At 38.0% G+C, this 18,949-nt stretch overlaps 2 protein-coding genes across 4 annotated transcripts in view; one reads left to right on the top strand and one right to left on the bottom strand.

Moving 5' to 3' along the window:
- Positions 1 to 1,741, top strand: part of LOC124163576 — a 50,756-nt gene extending 49,015 nt beyond the window's left edge. The window contains exon 20 of the mRNA XM_046540567.1: positions 718 to 1,741. Coding sequence (XP_046396523.1) covers positions 718 to 734 — 17 coding nt within the window. The 3' untranslated portion in view covers positions 735 to 1,741. The remainder of the gene's footprint in view (positions 1 to 717) is intronic.
- A 2,156-nt stretch (positions 1,742 to 3,897) lies between these two features.
- Positions 3,898 to 18,949, bottom strand: part of LOC124164272 — a 378,970-nt gene continuing 363,918 nt past the window's right edge. For 2 of the 3 annotated variants that reach the window (XM_046541524.1, XM_046541525.1), the window contains exons 10-16: positions 16,993 to 17,991; positions 13,135 to 13,343; positions 9,624 to 10,785; positions 9,125 to 9,246; positions 7,685 to 7,863; positions 5,716 to 6,793; positions 3,898 to 4,260 (exon numbers count right to left, since the gene is read on the bottom strand). In XM_046541524.1, coding sequence (XP_046397480.1) covers positions 4,240 to 4,260; positions 5,716 to 6,793; positions 7,685 to 7,863; positions 9,125 to 9,246; positions 9,624 to 10,785; positions 13,135 to 13,343; positions 16,993 to 17,991 — 3,770 coding nt within the window. In that variant the 3' untranslated portion in view covers positions 3,898 to 4,239. The remainder of the gene's footprint in view (positions 4,261 to 5,715; positions 6,794 to 7,684; positions 7,864 to 9,124; positions 9,247 to 9,623; positions 10,786 to 13,134; positions 13,344 to 16,992; positions 17,992 to 18,949) is intronic. The other variant, XM_046541526.1, reaches the window with a different exon arrangement.

Genomic DNA, 18,949 nt, shown 5'->3' with positions numbered 1-18,949 from the left:
AAAAATAGTGTGCTGACTAGTGTTGCAGTACACTGAAGCTTTTTTTCATTGCGTGGGATTAATGGACGAGACGGAATTATCAAGTGCACAGGTATTCACAGACTGCATTGTGGATATTCAACACTAAGAAATTCTCTGTTATTTAGGAAGTAAACTTTTCCTCGGACAGGAATTTAAGTTTTTGCTCCAGCACAAGACCTATTATGAAATCATCATTAGGAAAGCATTAGTGCGTTAACACGTTGCATACAGATGGCGAGAACTCTCGTCATTTTTTTCCTGAACGTTCCGGACGGATGACGAAGATTCTCGTCATTAAGGCGCTTCAACCCTAAACAATTTTAAAGCGTATAAAATGTATTCGTTAGTACGTTTTCAGTTGTTGTTTGTTATTTATAATTAATTGATGCATCATAGTGTTTGATTGGGTAAAGTTATATTCAAAACATTAGCTTTTTAACCATGTTTAAACCAAAGGCATATTTCCAATCTCATCACCTCCACCCAGAATCCCCCGGCGTTCCTAGGAATTTAAATACCCCAGTACGCAACGTGTTAAGAATGATGTGATAGGTGTAATTAGCATGGCTTTCATCCTTTGTTTTTAATTTTTTTCGCTTTCCATTCATAGTGACATCATCTGCATTTTATATTTGCCTTTTCTACATTGCCTAATCTGTTTTGTTCCTAACCTAATAAGCTTTTATTATTTTATAGGTGATGTGGATAACTAAACGATGTGAGGCACTGGGTACTGTTCACTGAACTCTTCAATGCATTTTACTCTCAACTTTCGGGAGAAACATTTTATTTGGATGTGATACTGCTCTGAAGCAGGAAGTCAGCACTTAATGTGCAATGAAGTGGTGGTGCATTAGTATTCTGTGGAAGTACTTCTAGTTGTCCTTTTCGTCAGCCTCATATTATCTGTGGACTTCAAGGAAATGAAAGGGAGCTGTGTAGTTACCAAATACTGTGTTAGTTGGTGCTCATTAAAATGTGTGGACATTATTCTTAAAAAGATGTTAATGCGTGCAGATAAAGGAAAAATCATCATTGTTGGAATATTGTTCTGTGAATGAAAGCTGTATGCTGTACATATTTGCTAGTTTTATCAATTGGCATCTGTTTACATCTGTTTGACACCTGTTTACATTCCAATTTTCTTGCTATCTCAATATTTAGTGAGAGATCTATATAATAATTTAGCAGGAATTCTGAAAGTCAGTTGTTATAGTGACGATCATTGCCTTATGATCACATTTCGAGACTACATCAAAAGCAAAGGATGTGGAAATTGGAGGAATTGGCAAATTCTATCGAAATAATTTCCTCTGTGAATCTATATTATTTTTACCCATTGCTTGATCTCAAAAAATATTTCTGAGGCAGCACCAAAATTCAAGGAAGAATAATAATTCTCAGTTGTTTAGGATGTGATTGCAATGGGAGTTATAGCTTGGAGCTCCTCTCTTTGACTATATTTCAAAGTGGACATTGTGGAATCTCATCTCTTTGCATTTCAATTGACTTTTTCTTGATTGTACTCATTGTTTTGGCAGCTGTGCATCTAAAACAGGTTGTGTGATTATTTTTGTACCTATTGAGACTTTCAAAGTAAGAGTGAGATAATCTGTGTGGGTGTGTGTATATTTTCTTGTTGTTTGTTTGAAGTTTCTGTTTTTGATTGACTGGAAAGGTTTGAAGTACCTGAATAATTAAAGTCATTTTTTCATATTTATCTGTTGTGCATTCTCTCTCTCTCTCTCAACTTCCATTCTAACCTATTGCCTTAATCAATTTTTGTTCTACACAGTGACAAATTGGATTATGATAAATCCATGCAAGTTCAACATCTTCGTGGCCATCTTGGATTGCATTATGTATTGCCAATGTAGAGTCCATGAGAACTCCTACCTCCTATTCTGAAAGTTATCCTTGTTTGTTGGATGTTTACCTAAAGATCGGTGGGGCAATATTGTAGCTGTATATGAATGAAATTTACCAGAAGGATGGAGCACCTACTAGTCAATTCTGTATGTTAATTAGGGGTTAAACATCTATATAACCTTTATTGTATCTATCACATGCTATCCACTAAGGGACTAATGACTGCATTAGATTTTCTGCCCATTACTTCTCTAATTGTTGGGAAGGTGGACGGCAAGAATGGCAGAGGAAGGCCCTTGATGAGATACATAGAGCAGGTGATGAAGGATGTAAAACAAGAATGATATTGGTGTCAAAAGCAGGGATGACAATCGAAACTGAACGAAAGTAATGACCAGTAAAATTTCAATTGTTACGTTCCCGGGAGCAAAATGTAGAAATGAAATGAAAAAGAATTAAACCCAGGGAGCTAAACTCAGGGTGGAAACAACATCCGAGTCAAAAATACCTCTGGTCAAAACTAAACTAAACCTCTGGGATGAAACGAAACGCAGAAAAGGTTTCGTACTGGAGGGACCACATGCTTCACCTTTGTATGGTTTAGTTTTGACCCACACACCAAATACGAAGTGTGGTTGAATGAAGTAGAGGTTCGGCCTACCGCCATTAGATGTATAGGGCACTCATATTTTGACCACAAACAGGAGAACACTGAACGCAAACTGGTCATTCTATTTTTAATCTCGATGTTTTAACCTCTCCACACGTATGTCAAACGTAGTAGGTCGAAACTATTCCCTCTTATCCCCCTCCGCTCAACTTTTGGGATCGAAACTTAACTATGAGCAGCGGAGTTGTGTTAATTTAGTTTCGTTCCAGGGAATAAAGTTTCATCCCGGGTCAAAACTAAACTCCTTGGTGATTTTAATTTCTTGGGAGAACAAAATTTAACACAGGCCTTGTATTTTTGTTTCCTCCTGGTTTGAAACGAAATATTTTCATTTCGCTTCAATTGCCATTGCTGGTCAAAAGTATGTATGGGTTATATTGGATCTCCATCCCATCGGTTTTTGCACTTCAAACCTGGATCGAAACCTCAGCCAAGGAGAATCTTGATTGATGTTTAATATCAGGTATCTTAATAGTTGGTTTAGGGAATGTTTCATTTTTGAGAATTATTTATTGTCACCTTAATCATGACTTTCAATCAGACCTAGGTTGTTAATACATAAATATCTGTGGAACTCAACAACTGATTTCATGCCATGTAAGTATCATAATGCAATTCCTCAAAAAGAATGAATGTAATGATGACTTCCTTAGTCTGTTTGCCTCAAAAAACTACATTAACTTTCCCTTCCCTAACCTCTCCCCCTACAAAAAAAAATAACCAAGGAATGAGCACTAAGATGCAGAGAGAAGCAGTAGACACTAACATCCATAAAATTTGTGAAGGATTTGATCATGAATAGCTGCTTTTTGTTGATAATTTTTGTAGGCTTTTCCCTCCAATATAGAGGATAACTTAAAGATCTACTGTAAATTAAACTAACCCAAAAATTAACTCATCTGTATCCAAGAATAAAGGTTCAGTTAAACTTTTGATTAGGAGAAACAAAAGTTATGCATCAGGTGAGGGGGAAAATGGTGGAAGGGGGAAATTCTATGGTTATCTAAGATTATTGTTTCCATTATAGCAGGCTATTGCTCAAGTGAGGACAGGAAAATTACAAGAAGTAATGCATTGCATATATGTATGCTTTGGAAATAACTAATTTCCAATCATTTAATTACCATCATAAGAGATCATGACAGCTTTGTTCTTTTAGAAATTGATGGAGAATTGTGTAAAACCAACATGGATATCCAGAAAATACATAGAAAATTTGAGAAAATAATAATTCATGCTTCTGTTGTCCTACCATGACAATTAGTTTCCTTCCTTTTTATGAGCACTACAAATTAAATCTAACCAGAAATCAGGTGTAGCAAGGGAGAGACATTAAATATTATTGTATAATCATTCTTTATTTTACAATTCTATGAACAGGTTATATACAAAAAATATTCAGGTTTTTCTCACATACTTCAAATAAACAATTACTTTATGCATTAATTAATAATCAACAACAGTAAGTTTACATACATACATTGAGCATTACATAGACCAGGGAAACAGTTCACAAAAATAAACGTTCCAAATTAAAAACTTCTTGTTAGATATAGATACATTATTAATGACAGTTCATTACAATTGTTACATGTCCCCTGTACTTTTAGAAAGAGACTAAAAAGAATAGATGTGAAATAATGTCCAACTCCACCCTTAATAGTTTTGGTATTCAGGTATTACTTATAACGCAATGCAGTCTGAAAAACAAAAGAAACAAAAAAGAATGATTAATCAAATATGGCCAAACATTCTACCCAACTGAACAGCAACAAATTACATTCTAAATGGGACAGGATAACTACAGCCAACTACATACCACTAAAAATTGACAATTCTTTTATTGTTTTAAATTTCTAATATCAAAAAATCTAAATCAAGAGATTCAAAGAAGGTGTTAATTATCAAAGATGAGATATTAGTAATATAAATGCTTTCTGGTAATTATTTAATCCAAATAGGAGAGAAAAGCAATTCATTGATAAATGAATTTGAATGCAGACCAATGCACTTAAGAGAATTCTCTATTTTCATTGCCAGAATTCATAACAAATTCTTAGAAACATCATGTCATTTGACACTGCACTTTGTGATGGAGAACTTTGACTTAAGAGCAGTCAGTAGCTACTGTTTGAGTCATCAACTGCTTTGAGAAGATTATTGACAACGCATCTCACGCTACCTAGCTGGTTGTCTTTAGGAACAAAAGTAGTTTTCAGTATTGTTCCACAGGGGGACCTATAAATTCAGAGGTGAAGGATGAAAAATGTTTATCTTCTCCAAAATTTACTTCTTAGCCATTGACAGTAAGCCAGGTTTAAGCTACACATCTCTGGATGCGAGTCTCAATCACATGATGTCAGCAAAATGTCGCAGTGTTTACAGACGCCACAATCTACCTCACTATAAACACCTCCCCATTCCAACATCTGCACATTCATGTTCCATTTTGAAGGAATAAAGGAACTACCTGACTAGGGCATGTGAAATAAGGAAAAATGCATACACTGATTTTGATTCTGGATTTTGAAAAATGTGCCCGGAATCAGTACATAAATACGCATGTGTATCTAAATTTAAAACAAGGAATTTAGTATATCCAAGTGCCGAAATGCAGTGCATTCAACCCTCTCTTCAACTGAGGCTTTTAAGATGCAAGTGAGGAATTTTTTTATCCTAGTTCATGGGCGTACCCAGCGAGGGGTAAGGGGGGGCTGCTGCCCCCTCCCCAGAAGCAAAAATCTGAAATCTTTAAGCAAAATCAGTACTGAATTGAAACGAAACATTCAAAAAAATTTTCTTTTAGCCCACAAAAAATGATATGTAACTAATATAAAAATATTTTTTCAAGGAAATAATCTCCTAAACTAATGTCACAACTTGGTTTCCCCACCCCACCCTAGACCATGGCTTGCCCCCCCCCCCTAGTTATGATCCTTGGTACGCCCTTGTCCTAGTTAATGGCCTACAAATCAATCGACATGTTCAACCATCTACATCGTACTAATGAGGCAGGGCAATCTCAATTGAAACTAAATATTTTCACACTAATACTATCTCAGAATACTAATAGAGCAGGACAAAGTTGAAAACCTCATTTGAAAGCAAATAATATACATGTACTTTTAATACATATGCATACATTATTATCCTACCTTTTTCAGGCTATCCTTGCCACCAAATTCCCTGATGGCCACAAGGAGCTGATCACGAGGATTCTCCAACACCTTTGGCCCAGATGGCATCACTGGCTTCTTCTTGAGCGCAACCCCGCACACCACGGCCGGTGGTGGAGGGGGTGGGGGTTGTACCGCAGCGACAGACGGCTGACTGGGCTGTGCCGCAGCCTGTGCCGGGAGAGAAGACTGGGGCGGCACAGAGTTCAGCCTGAATCCCTTGACAACGGGGGCAAACAGGATGCCACTCTGCCTCTTCTCGTGTCCCATGAATCCATTCACTCGGACATTGGGCCCGCCGGCATCTTGGCTGCCGACGGCCGAACCAGCCCTCCTCAGGTTGACACCACTCGATGCCGACGTGTCAGGAGGCGGTGGGGGTGGTGGTACGGATTCCGTCGGAATCTGCTGCCGCCTTCTCCTCTCGTTAACCTCCTCTGCTCCCTGTCTCATCTCCGAATTCCGGTTCGCGTCCACGAGACTCGCGAGTGCTCCCGACAACTCTTCTCGGAGGTCGCTTGGGAACTTGCAGCTGACTGGCCTTGCTTGAGAAGCGTGCTCCGGTTTATTGCGCAGCTGGACGGCCGAAACGGTCTTCTTGAGCTCAACCGACCGCACTATCGGCAACCTGGACACTGGCTCAGGTTTGCTGGCACTGACTATGTTCACCGTGACGCGATTGTTCATTGCCGGTTTTGGGGGAGGGCAGGGAGGTCCGTTCTCGACAGGAGGGCTCGCTGAAGGGGGATTGTGGTGGTGGTTGCCATTGGAGACGACACTTTTGTGCGGGATAGCCGGAGGAGATGGCTGGGAGTGTGCAGGAGATGGTAAAGCAAAGGATTCCCTGCTTCGCGGTGCCTGACCCACTCCAATGCGATAGTCACTGTCTCGCTTGATGCTCACTTCACTCTTTGGGCGCTCGTTCCACGTGCCAAAGTTGATGGCAGGGGGTCCCGTGTACGAGTATCGCTTGGGCGTCTCCTCCTCCTCTTCTTCCTGGTGCATCCCATCGGACGATGGCTGATGGTGCTCACTTGGCCTTGGCAGGGAGTGTGACCTTGAATGTTGAAAAAAAATGACCATTTGATTAACATGGAAAATGAATGCCTTAACCAAGTACATAGTGAGAAACGATGAAACTTTTATAGACACATAAATATGAAAATCAAAGAAAGAACTTTTCATGGAAAAGTCATTAAAGTTAACTAGGATTAAATCATGCGAAAGATCCACTGAGAAAAAAATCATCTGCCTTGACCGGGATTCGAACCCGGATCCCCCGATTTCCGGCCGAGTGCTTTAGCCAGTTAAGCTACCGAGGCGTCATTCTCCCTGTGGATATTTTTGGACACTACCGGACAAAGTGTTGCTGGACTGCTGAGCATATGATGCCACAAGCAGTCCAAATTGTGTGCACAGCGCCACAGCCGGAGAGCAGGCCCAGACATAGAACGCATACAGGTGTTCTTGCACTCTTGACTAGTTTAAAGTATACTGGGACTAGCCACGGTGATAACTTTTATGGAGTCACCTGCAATGCACAATCGTGCATAAGGATTCAAACCTACATTTTGTAATTCCAGTCCAGTACACTACTCAGGGCAATCAGTTAACCACCAAAAAGTATACGATTACCAACTTTTTCCATTATTTATTTTAAAATCCCATTTTAAATGAACACACCAGGAATGATGCGCATATTTTTTCTTTTAAAGTTGCTTTTTCATATTGTTCTGGGACTTAGTTTTAATACATATCATAGAAATATTTATATAATATCATTATTATTATTTATAGTAGAACTATATCGTTCTACCAACTCTTTACTCCATTACCCCTTACTTAAATTGAAATTGCTATCAAAACTTTTGGATGCATGGTAAACATTATTGATACAGTATTATCAGAGTATGCCTAACCAAGATCCAATTGAAATACTTTTACTCACTTAGTGCGAAGAAGCTGACTTTCATCCATACTATCTTTTTCTGGGACACCTTCGATGCCATTTGCTTCTTTCGTGTCGACCTTGTGAATCGCGACTTCTTTCACTTTCTCATGCTGGTCGTGCTCGATGAGGTCACTACTCAAGGACTTCTTCAAATGGGGCAGAACTCCTCTCAAAACCTGAGCAAGACAATTCAGATTGTAACAAACATTCATGAAAATTTATTTCACTAAAGATTAGCTTAATTAATCTTAATTTTAGTTAGTTAATTCAACATCAATTTGCAGTATAATAAAGTAATTGCTGAGCCTGGCTATTATAAGAATCTAGATTACTTCCAGAAATATAAAAAATTGGTCATCTGCTTAGGTGGCCTATATCTCATTGCTAACACTTCCTATGGCAAAAAAAATCATGCATAAATATACATAATGAATAGAAGAGGTCCTATTCAAGACCCCTGAGGAATACCTTATATAATAGTTTGTTGGGCAAAAATGTACCCAATCACTTACAATTATTATGTTGCACTTCTTATTCCTCACTTTCTACATTTTAACACGAGTAAATCATGATTCACCTCATCAGAAGAACCCAATTCAAAAAATAATACTATAGTAATTTTTTTTTCTTTAGAATTCAAAATGGAATTATAAATGTTTGTCTTTTTCTTTAGATAGCCCATGTTTAACATTCCACAGTTTTACGATGGGAATAATGGCTGAATGTACTGATTTCAAAAGGATATTTCTTCATTACTTTAATAGATAAATTACAATACCCATTCATTTCCATGTCATGAAGTAAAAGTCAACTTTTGATAAATATATTTTTCAAGCATCACAACTACTATGCAAAATCAAGTTTTTAATTTCCTGTTCTCATAATAGTACAGTAAGTAATATCCAAGGTTTATCCTGATTTTGGAGTCAAACTTATCACATTAGGTCAATACAGAAATACAATAAACGTATTCCCAAATTTTGTTTTCGTGGTGAATTTTTTCCCTAACATTTATATGAACTGTAATTTCAAATACTGTATATTTCAAATACCTAATTATGCTATAACTTGTTCTTTTGACCTATGTATTTGTAAATAATAATATCCATATCAAAAGCTATTCTTCATGGCTATTTAAGTCATTACTCCAGGTATATAATCAAGGCTCCATTGGTTATGAAGAATTGGGAATAATCAAATACTTTTTATTCCTCTACTATATATAAGCCTTAACTATTCAATTATTAATAACATTAGCATAATTACACCACATACTTTTGCAAATTCAGTTATGTATTTCATGATTTTAGTGAAAAGAAAACCCTTTTTTGAGAACCAGAACTGAGAACAGATCACAGGAAACCAAGTGGAACTAACTCATCCTTCCTTTCTGAGAATATTTTACGACACTATTATTCATTGAGTTTCGTAACGTACCTGTATGGATTTGAGGGGTTCTTGCATTTGAGTCTCCAAAGCTATATGATCCTGCCAATGGCTGAACTGCCGAGATGCGACTGAATCTTCATCCTTGACGTCCTTCCATCCATTTGTATACCCTGAAATAACAGAAGTTTAAATGGGGATTATTAACTTTCAGGCCAATATGAGAATTCTCCTAGTATTTCTATGAAACACAAGAAACATATTAATGGTACATATTACAGAAAGAAGTGGCAAGTAAAGTTATCCTTTAAATCAAGGTGAAGTGCAAAAATACCCATCTCTATCTTTTTTTCTACTTATTTATGCGATTGTATGGTATGCATACAATTTTTCTATAAACGAAAAGTGTGGTGTACAGAAAATGTAAAAAATAAATGTGTGTGCATTAAAGTGCTCTTCAGTAAAATTCTAATTTATGAACTTATCACTTTTGTGCAAAGATGAATTGATGTAGCCAAAAATATTATGAGACAAAGTTGATGGAACTTACCTTGGTTAATACTAAGCTCACTACTGGTCTTCCTGAGATTTTGAATATTATTAAATTTCTTTGGCCCAAACTTGGTACCAGGGCCTCCATTGACTGCCTGAGGTTTCTTCCACTTGGAGCTGACAATTTTGGGAGTCGTATTCTCGTCATGGTATCCATTTTTGGCATGATCTTCCGCCTTCCTTTCTTCCTGAATTCGGTTTACGGCCAGATCGTGAAGGGAGACAGTTCTCGACGCATTAGATAAGTGATTATCCATTCCATTCATCATATGAACATGGCTTCTCACTACGTTTCCTGCAAGTTCTCTCTCGTACTTCTCTGCTACTTCCCTCCCATCATTACTACTGTGCCGGGATACCAGGGATGAAGTGGACGACAATGATCTCTTCAAGGCCATCGCAGACTTGCCACCAAAAGAGCTTACCCTCACCACGTAAGACCCATTGTTCATCACCCCATTCGGCTCGTAGCCATTTTGGGCCGGATCCTTGAAAGAAGTCATCACCAAACTGGTGTTACCGTAAGGTGATGGATTGGACAAATCTAGATTCGAATAATGACCCTTGCTGAGGGATGATTTTGACGACACGGAAGCCCACGTCTCGTACGAATTCTTCCTCGGCTCCCTAAAGCTCTTCTCCGAGTGCGCCTCTCCGTCGGAATTGAGCATAACAAAGGTTCGGCCGTTCGACCGCCCAAAACAATCGTCCACGACCTTCCTGTGATTGAACTCTTCCCTTGGATCCTCCCAACCGCCGTCTTCGGACGACGCTTTGTACGTGCTCATGCGGAAATTCGGCAGATGCTGCGCAGGGAGGTTGTCCATCTCGACCGTGGGAATTTTGCGGTGACTGGCCGTCGAGGAGAAGGTCGACGGGATGGAAGCGGTCTCGCTTTCCGCCACCCACGTCTCCCTCTCGTCTGCCTTCTTGCCGCTCATCATCGCTGGCACCTCCTCCACCCCATCCCGTCTCTCGTCTTCGTCCTGGAAGCCAGAGGGAGGGGCGGGCAGCTTATACTCCCAGTCCAAGTCGCTCGTCTCCACCACGCTTTCAACCCTGCCCTCTGCCTCCGAGGGCTTCCCCACATCGGGGCCCATGTACTCGAGGGAGGGTGGGGGAGAGGGAAGAACTGTTGGTGTCACGTCCACTCCGTTCATCTGGAAAGAGGGGAAAATAGTAATAATACAGAAGATTCTGGTTAACTGGGACATATCGGGACTTGTGCACTTTGCCCCAATTAAGCAGCTGCCCTAATTAGGCGAACTATCCTGTATACGGGCATAAACAAACGTTGAAATGATGGAAAGAAGACTAAAGAATGTTTATAATGCAACATAAGTTTATTAAACTATTAATTTTATTTATAAATCAGCGAGTTAAGTTAGTTTATTATAATTTTTAAGAATTATAACAATTTATGAAGTTAAAAATATTTTTCACAGCCTCGGGCGATGCTGAATGAATGTCATTTAATAAGTCCCATTAAAGAAAAGTCCTATCCTTTTGCGGATAGTATAACAACTAGAGCTTTCAAAACAGGGCAAGAACAGGAGCATTTGTGAAAAATAAGAGTAAATCAAAGGAGGAAAATATAAAAAAAATATTATTTTGAAAACAAAAAAATTTTAATTTAGTTGCTAGTAGAGAGTCTATGTCGCTGACTCGTGGCCCAATAAAGCGGCATGCTGTCCCAATTAAGCGGAGAATACTCTGAGATATTCCTCTATTGGGTTCTGTTCTCCAAGATCTGCCCCAATTAAGCGGCTGCCCCAAGAAACCGGTGGACCCATTAAACGGATTCTACTGTAATAATATTAATAATAATAATTTATTTACTCCTACATTTTGTTTTTAAATCTGAGTACAAAAATAACAAGAGAAGGAGCTTTAGGTGGTCTCCAAGGTCAAAGGGCCAGAATTGAGCCACCATCAAATAAAAAAATATATGCCAATAAAAAAATAATAATGCAGTAAATGATACATGACTGTTTTAAATAAATAACGTCAAAATAAATTTTCAATTATTATTTGCGAGAAAACCCAGTCTTTAGCAAGTCTTAAAATTACATTTGAGGATTTATTATTTTTTAATTCTAGCGGGCAGTAAATGAAATAACTTTGGCCCCATGTAAAGAAAACAGAGTTTATATAATGTTATCTTATGTCTGTTTTCTACTATAAATGACTCATTCAAAAGGAAAATATGCTCTTAGATACAGTAAAACCTCACTTTTAGGCCCCCGCAAATTACGTTCTCCCGTAACATTTTCGTTTTGTCGTCGATTTATATATTTCAAGTCCCGATGATTTATATATCTCCACAATGTTAAGTTTTCCCCATATTTAAACTTACAAAATTTTAAGTGATCCATCCCACACAGCACAAAATGTCCACTGGATATCCATAACGACCACCACATATCCATATCCATGGGAGATGTCTAATATATATACAATGGATATCCATGGATGGATATCCATCACAAGTACAACAATGAACATCCAATGGATATCCATGGCTGGATATGCAATGGATATCCATGGCTGAATATATGCATCTGAGTACACCCATGGATATTCATTAGACTTTCTATGATAGATGTATTATTGAAAATATTGAAATTACGGCATATGGTAATTGTAGTGTAAATGTAAAAATCGATTTCTATACGTTTTAAAAAATGTGGGAAATTATATTTATATATATATTTTTTTATATCACGAGATGTGGGTCAAACCCACATTTCATGATATAAAAAAAAATATATATATATATAATAAGGGGTCGTAAGGTATAAAGTTTGGAAATTATATTTTAATGACAGCAGCAGTTTCGTAAAGTTTGAAATTTATTCTGCAAATCAGGATTTAGTTCATATTTTCTACACGAGCATGTTGCAGCATGCGTGATAAAAGAAGACTGAGTATTTAATTGACAACATGAAAGATCGAAGGCTTTCCTGACGAATACTTTTGACGATCTTCTCAGATTCGGCACCGGGTTAGGTTGCGTAAGGCCTTACCCAAAACAGATTTTATCAATGAGTCACGTAATGGCGGACAACAATTCTTCCTGACGACGTAAACAATGGGAGTCATAAATGTCCACAGAAATCTCGAAGGATATCCATTGGATGTCTAATGTATATCCATGGTATGTCCAGATAGAGGACATTTGGATATCCAATGGATATCTCATGGATGCCATGGTTACCAACATGGATATCCAATGGATATCTTTGTGCTGTGTGGGATATCATTCATGGTAGGCTGCCAAAAGGAACATGGCGGATAGTGAATAACAACCATACAAGGAACGAGATGGAAATTTGTATCAAAATATATTTCTTTCGACAGAGGGAGTGCAGTACTTGAAGTGAAACAATGAAGCAGGGATTGCAATTACTCTCTCAAACTAAACTGCCATCATAAATGGAATGGAATGTCAAATGAAATGTATTGTCACTGGAACATGGCAAAGATTCAGTACACAACATGTGACTAACCTTCTCAACATGGCTGTACACTCGGTCCTTCTCAATCATATTGTTATCCAACGGTTGCAGCAGCTTCTCAGTCTCTTCGAATGCTGAGTCAATAGCCTGTTGTCGGCTGCAGTCAACCTCGTCAATTGAGTCAACAGTCATGCTATCGGTTGTGTCAGCATTGCTAGCAACTTCACTACCATCACCAGCTTCTCTGACATTTTCTGTGTCTGCATTAGGAGAGGAGAGACTCAGGGTGAGTGAAGAGTGACTAACAAATTTCAACTAATACCACTATTTGTTATAACAGCAATGAACAACAAAATATAGCAACATCCTCACAAAACAATACAAATAAAAAGGAAAATGTGACCATTTTTCAGCACCAGCCCATTACTTTAAGCCAATGCATTCTCAAACAGCTCAGTGGGTCAACCCTCTACAATTGCAATATTTTTATTACATCAAAATAATTTTCTATGTCACATATGATAATTTTTAGATTGTTAAATCATTGGGATCAAGTAAGTAATATAATAAAGTATGCAGTTTTGGATAGAATTCTTTACTGAATAATCACCCCATGACCAAGGTGTTAAAAAAAAAGGATTTCATTAAATCAACCAATAAGTTGATTAGTCCATTGCCATCAGTGAAAGAACCAAAATGTAGAACAGTTATTAGAAGTGCAACAATAGTTTTTTATGTAAAAATATCCATAATTCACGACTGAAAAAATGGATGGAATTCACACATTATGATGAATTCTCACTAAATAGTTTGCTGAAAAGCATAGAAGATTTAGACCATCAGCAATGGTTGCAATATGGCATTATATAAGACTGCAGTGGCAATATAAATTACTGATCAATGATGGAAAAGAGTGAAATAATATACATACATTGCCACAAAAATACTGTTACGTGAGTGCCAGTGTCACCACATACCAATAAAATCCCACCATATTATTTTAGGAATTAAATTTAATGTAGTAACTAAAATTATTAAACTTCTCTTAATGCATAAAGGAAGAACTGATTTGTACTACTTAATACTCATTGAAATGGTAAATCTAAAAATAAGATACTCGTGCAGTTATTAATAATCAATAATTTTAGTAAATATTCTATATGATGAATCAAATAGATAAGTTAATTTTACACTAACTTTCTGATATCATAACTATGAAGTTAGTCAAAGTTTTTCTACCAAGACATTATAGACAACATCATTTAAATTACCAAGCCATTAAATCCTATGTACATTCAACATTCCTAAACGATTTCATCTTCATTTCTAAAAAGACATTCTCCATCAAGGAATTACATAAACAAGTATAAGTAAAATTATCGACAAAAAATCATTTGAATTGAATCTCTACCATTGTGGGGAAACTGCTTAATTATTGTTGTGAAGAAACATTTCCCACATGAACCTTTGAATTCAGAAATGGGAAAGGCACAGCAAGGGGGAACCAGAACCAACAGGAATTGTAATGAAGGGAAATTATGGACCACTTAAATACCATGGATGATGAATCAAAGAATGCTCACAACAGTGAAACACAAGTAGCTCCATTACCAGAGAAGTGGTGATCCGCTATGCATGAGCTCATTACATCATCTGTTAGGTTAATGTCATTGATTTATCGTCGCAAATCTGTGGCTTCAGAAGCAGGCGAACAATGAAAAAACTGAGAGAGAAAGCCTCCTTATCTTTAAAACTCTATCAACTATAAAAATTTGTAAACTAGTCCATTCCAAATTGATATTCAGTTTAATTCTTGATAAACTTTCATAACAATCTTTTTATCCCTCACATAAAAATTTTAGTCTCTAATCTCTAAATAGCTTTTCTTTATTGCATGACTATGTATCGGGTATCTCTAGAGCTATTAGTCCATCAAATATGGTTGAGCATGGTAACTTATTTCTAACTACTCTCAGCTCTAAGATGAATGATTAAGGTTGGCCTAGTTAATGTTTCCTTACATTTTACAGCATCCATTCAAAATGAACCACCTCCAAATATCAGGGAATAATGTTCGTGTGTTTGTAGTGCACAAACTTTAAGATGTGTGAAAAATCCACAGGGGAAAAAATCATTCGCCTTGACCGGGATTTGAGCCCGGATCCCCCAATTTCCGGTTCATGTTGTGCATTGCGGGTGACACCCGTAAAAGTTATAATCGTGGCTAGTCCTGGTATACTTAAATAAATCAACCTTAGCAGATTCACACATCACCACTTCCGTTCTTGCTTCAAACAGTGCATGTCTCTGATAAGTCCAACACTACAGAAGGATATACTTCTCAGTGGGAAGATACTTGATTTGTCACTATACCCTAATCCTAAGCAAAAGCTTCTTGGTGCTCCTTTGCCTGTGGTACTAATGGAAGAAAAAGTAAAAATGCTGAGATTTTCTTGGTACAAGTATGTATTGAAATGCTGAGAGATAGAGTTTGGCAAGAGGAAAGTCACCAAAAGTTATAATATTCTCCTTAAATACATTATCAAGAGCAGGAAGGTTGTCCAACAGACTGACAATTTTTGAACTCTTTTAATTCACTTCCCAACTGTTGAATTGAAACATGACCACTACGTTACAGAACTCGTCCAAATACTTATTTCATACGTAACCAATCCCACCTCTGCAATACATTCATTCATGGATCAAACGAAGCTTCAGTGCCATCTCAATTACAAATATATATCCTCTGCTATGAGGAGTAACTATATCAAGTTGAGGTTACTTCAGTGAAGTAAACACAATGATATCAAATGACTTTGCAATGAACAAAATCATCTACCCTGATCAAAATTTAAACCAGGAATTCTTGATGAGTGTGTTGTATTGTAGCAAAAATTACTATCATCGCAGGCATTCTTCGTTTCCATAGTTTTATGGGCTTCTGAAGAGCTCAGTGTTTCTCTCTGCTTGACATATGATGGCAAGTAATGCTCTCCAAGATATAAAAGCAATGAGGGCTGTAAAAGAGCAATTTCAACCAAATGAAAATCTACGCTTCTTTTATTCATATAAATCACTCAACTTTGAGGTTTAGTCATTCTCAATCTAATCAAGGAATAATCTGAAGCCTTGCCTCATGCTACCTCATTCTATACTCATCAATTGCTAATTTTGTCCATTTAACCATCAGGGTATTTCTTCTTCCAGACTTTGAACTACACCTTATAGTTGTTATAATATTATATTACTACGATTTGATGTTTATGCCGAATGAGAAGATACTGTGTTCATGTATAACTAGAACATAAAGATCATATACTATCGTATCATGATTAAGAAGCTCTTGTGAAGAGGAAACTCAGTATGCAGCCTGGTTGGGCAATTTTTCAGGACCAGAGGAAGCGAAGTTGCTAGGCTAATGTGATCTGAAACATTAAAATATTTGACTGCACTTTTCCACCAAGGATAAACTCAAGAAAATCATTTGGTTTCGCTAGAATTCAAATTTAGATCTCTCAAATCAAGAAGTCAAAACAACCAGCTAATTTCATCCAAGTTAATTCCTAGAACACATTTCACTAACAACGTCTAAGCATCTCAAATTGTAGCACAGGAGACAGAAATCCTGATGGGGAGGCGAAAAGCATATCAGATCAGCAATTGGAGATGGGATCTAATCCCAGCAAAGCCAAATGATTTTTCTGCCACTAATTTCACCTGCAGTGTGATTGGCTTTGCAACTGTGCATGTGACTGCATACGAGGTAACTTTTTACAAGCAGTCTACTTCCACAGTTAAGCAAAGACATTTTTTCTTAGCTTCCCATTCCATTAACCAGTTCTTCCTGTAAGCATGATTAAAACTACCACAGACACCTTAGGATTAGACAGAGTTAAAAGGGTGCAGCACCTGATTCATAACCAACAACCCAGCTGGCAGAAACGGAGTCATCCTCCTCCGCTGCCCCATGAGCAACAGTCGTGCCAGAGGCGTGCTTCTCCAAGGAAGAGGCGGACTCAGACGGCACGAGGGACTCCATATTCTGCCAACGATTCATCTTGGACGCACCGCTTCCGTCGACAAACGGCATGTCTACCTCGCTGCACAGACTGTTGCTGCTGAATCGGTTGGGGTCGTCCACTTCGCCCGAGAAAGCTTTATGTACATGGGAGAAGTTGACCGCACTCTCTACCTGCCTGATCGGGTTGACCAAATGCTTGTCTTGCAGATGAGAAGGTTGCTCTCCACCGACTTCCTTCCCACTGCCACTCAAAGCAGCACTTGATTTTTGACTAGAAACATTCTTTGACTGCAGATCGCATTCAACACTCCCATCTGATAGTCTTTCTCCTCTGATTGAAAATCCTTCATCATCTCCAGACTTGCGGGAAATTCCTGTGACGTCATCCTCAATGAAAGAATCATCTACTTTGCTATCTAGAATATTTGCCAATGTCCTCGCTTTGCTGGCGGCAAGTGCCTTTTGTACAACTTCTTCATCGAATTCCTCCTCCTCCGATTCTTCACTTTCAACCCCTTTGCTTTCAATCCCCTTGCTTTCACCCTCATGGGACCGACTGCCACTGAACATCTCGAGGTCTATTCCTTCCCTTTCTAGCTCGTCTACATCGTCTTGTTTCACATCATCTTCATCATTCAATTTTTCAGAAGACACATCTAATGCCGGAACAATGGACAGAGCAGACAGACCAGATGGGTTCACAGTCTTATTTGCAGTGCTTTCAGATTCTTTCTGCTGTTGGGGAAGAGCTTCTTCCCTCTTTGGTTCGTTATCATCACTAACTACTACCGCAGGTTTCAAGCGTGGCGCTGGTCTCGGAGCAGCTCGTTTTTTTGGCATGGGTGGTTTTGCGCGAGGCATGGGAGCAGGGGTAACGTCCTCGGAATCTGTTGGTGTTAAGCGCAGCCAGGGCAATGGCAGGGGGGACATGCAAGAGAGGAGATTGTTAAGGTATATGACAGTATAATACAAGTGGTACAACACATTTGAATTCTTATTTATAAAGAGGGCATGAATAATTAGGGAAGGAGAGGTCTTTTACCAAAATATATATAAGTACAATTACAGAGAGGTTACAAACCAAATCAAGGATGCATGCATTAATTAATCCAAACACCAAGCTAACATATTAATCCAAAACCAGAAATCATTCATGCCAAAATGATACGGTGAAAATGGGCATGCTTAAGTAATAACGGACTCCAGGTTGATACAGACTACTCATCCAAATTAAATATGAGTGTATGTAAGTAATGATTTTTTGTATCACAAGAGAGTAGAGGTTGGCTCAAAATTATTACTTTGGTTACTACTTAATCAGATGAAATACTGCATTGCCTAACCTTAGGCTGTACTTTTACAAGCAATGGCTCTAATACTTAGAAGCCAAAATTTCCTCAATTGACTACGATCATCAAGTGTGCTAAAACCGAGAAAAAATACGAAAATGTTTGGCACAATCAGGATGGGCCAAGCTACTTCTTGACTAGTTAATTAGAAAAATGAAAAATATAGCAATAAGGAGCAGGATATAAAGTGAATCAGATCAAAATACTTCAGCAAGCCAGCCAAAATATTATTAACTCCCCTGAATGAAATATAATTTTTTTCTCATATAAAAATTCATTTCATTTAAGCAGAATTAAAAAATATGAGTTGGCACAGTAAAAAAAAATCAGACGTTGAATCAAAGAAGTCCAGCAAATGTGTTCGGGGAAACTAACTAAAAAATGAACTTTTTGCAGCTGTGGCTGGGTGTGAAATCACACATATTCTGCCCTACTTTCCAAAATCTTCCCCAAATCCCTGAGAAAATCGTTCCAAGAGTCCTCATTACCCTCGCGA

This window comes from Ischnura elegans, chromosome 8 (genome assembly GCF_921293095.1).
Source record: "Ischnura elegans chromosome 8, ioIscEleg1.1, whole genome shotgun sequence".
Taxonomy (NCBI): domain Eukaryota; kingdom Metazoa; phylum Arthropoda; class Insecta; order Odonata; family Coenagrionidae; genus Ischnura; species Ischnura elegans.
The sequence above is the reverse complement of the archived record's forward strand: the minus strand, read 5'-3'. Positions and strand labels throughout refer to the sequence as shown.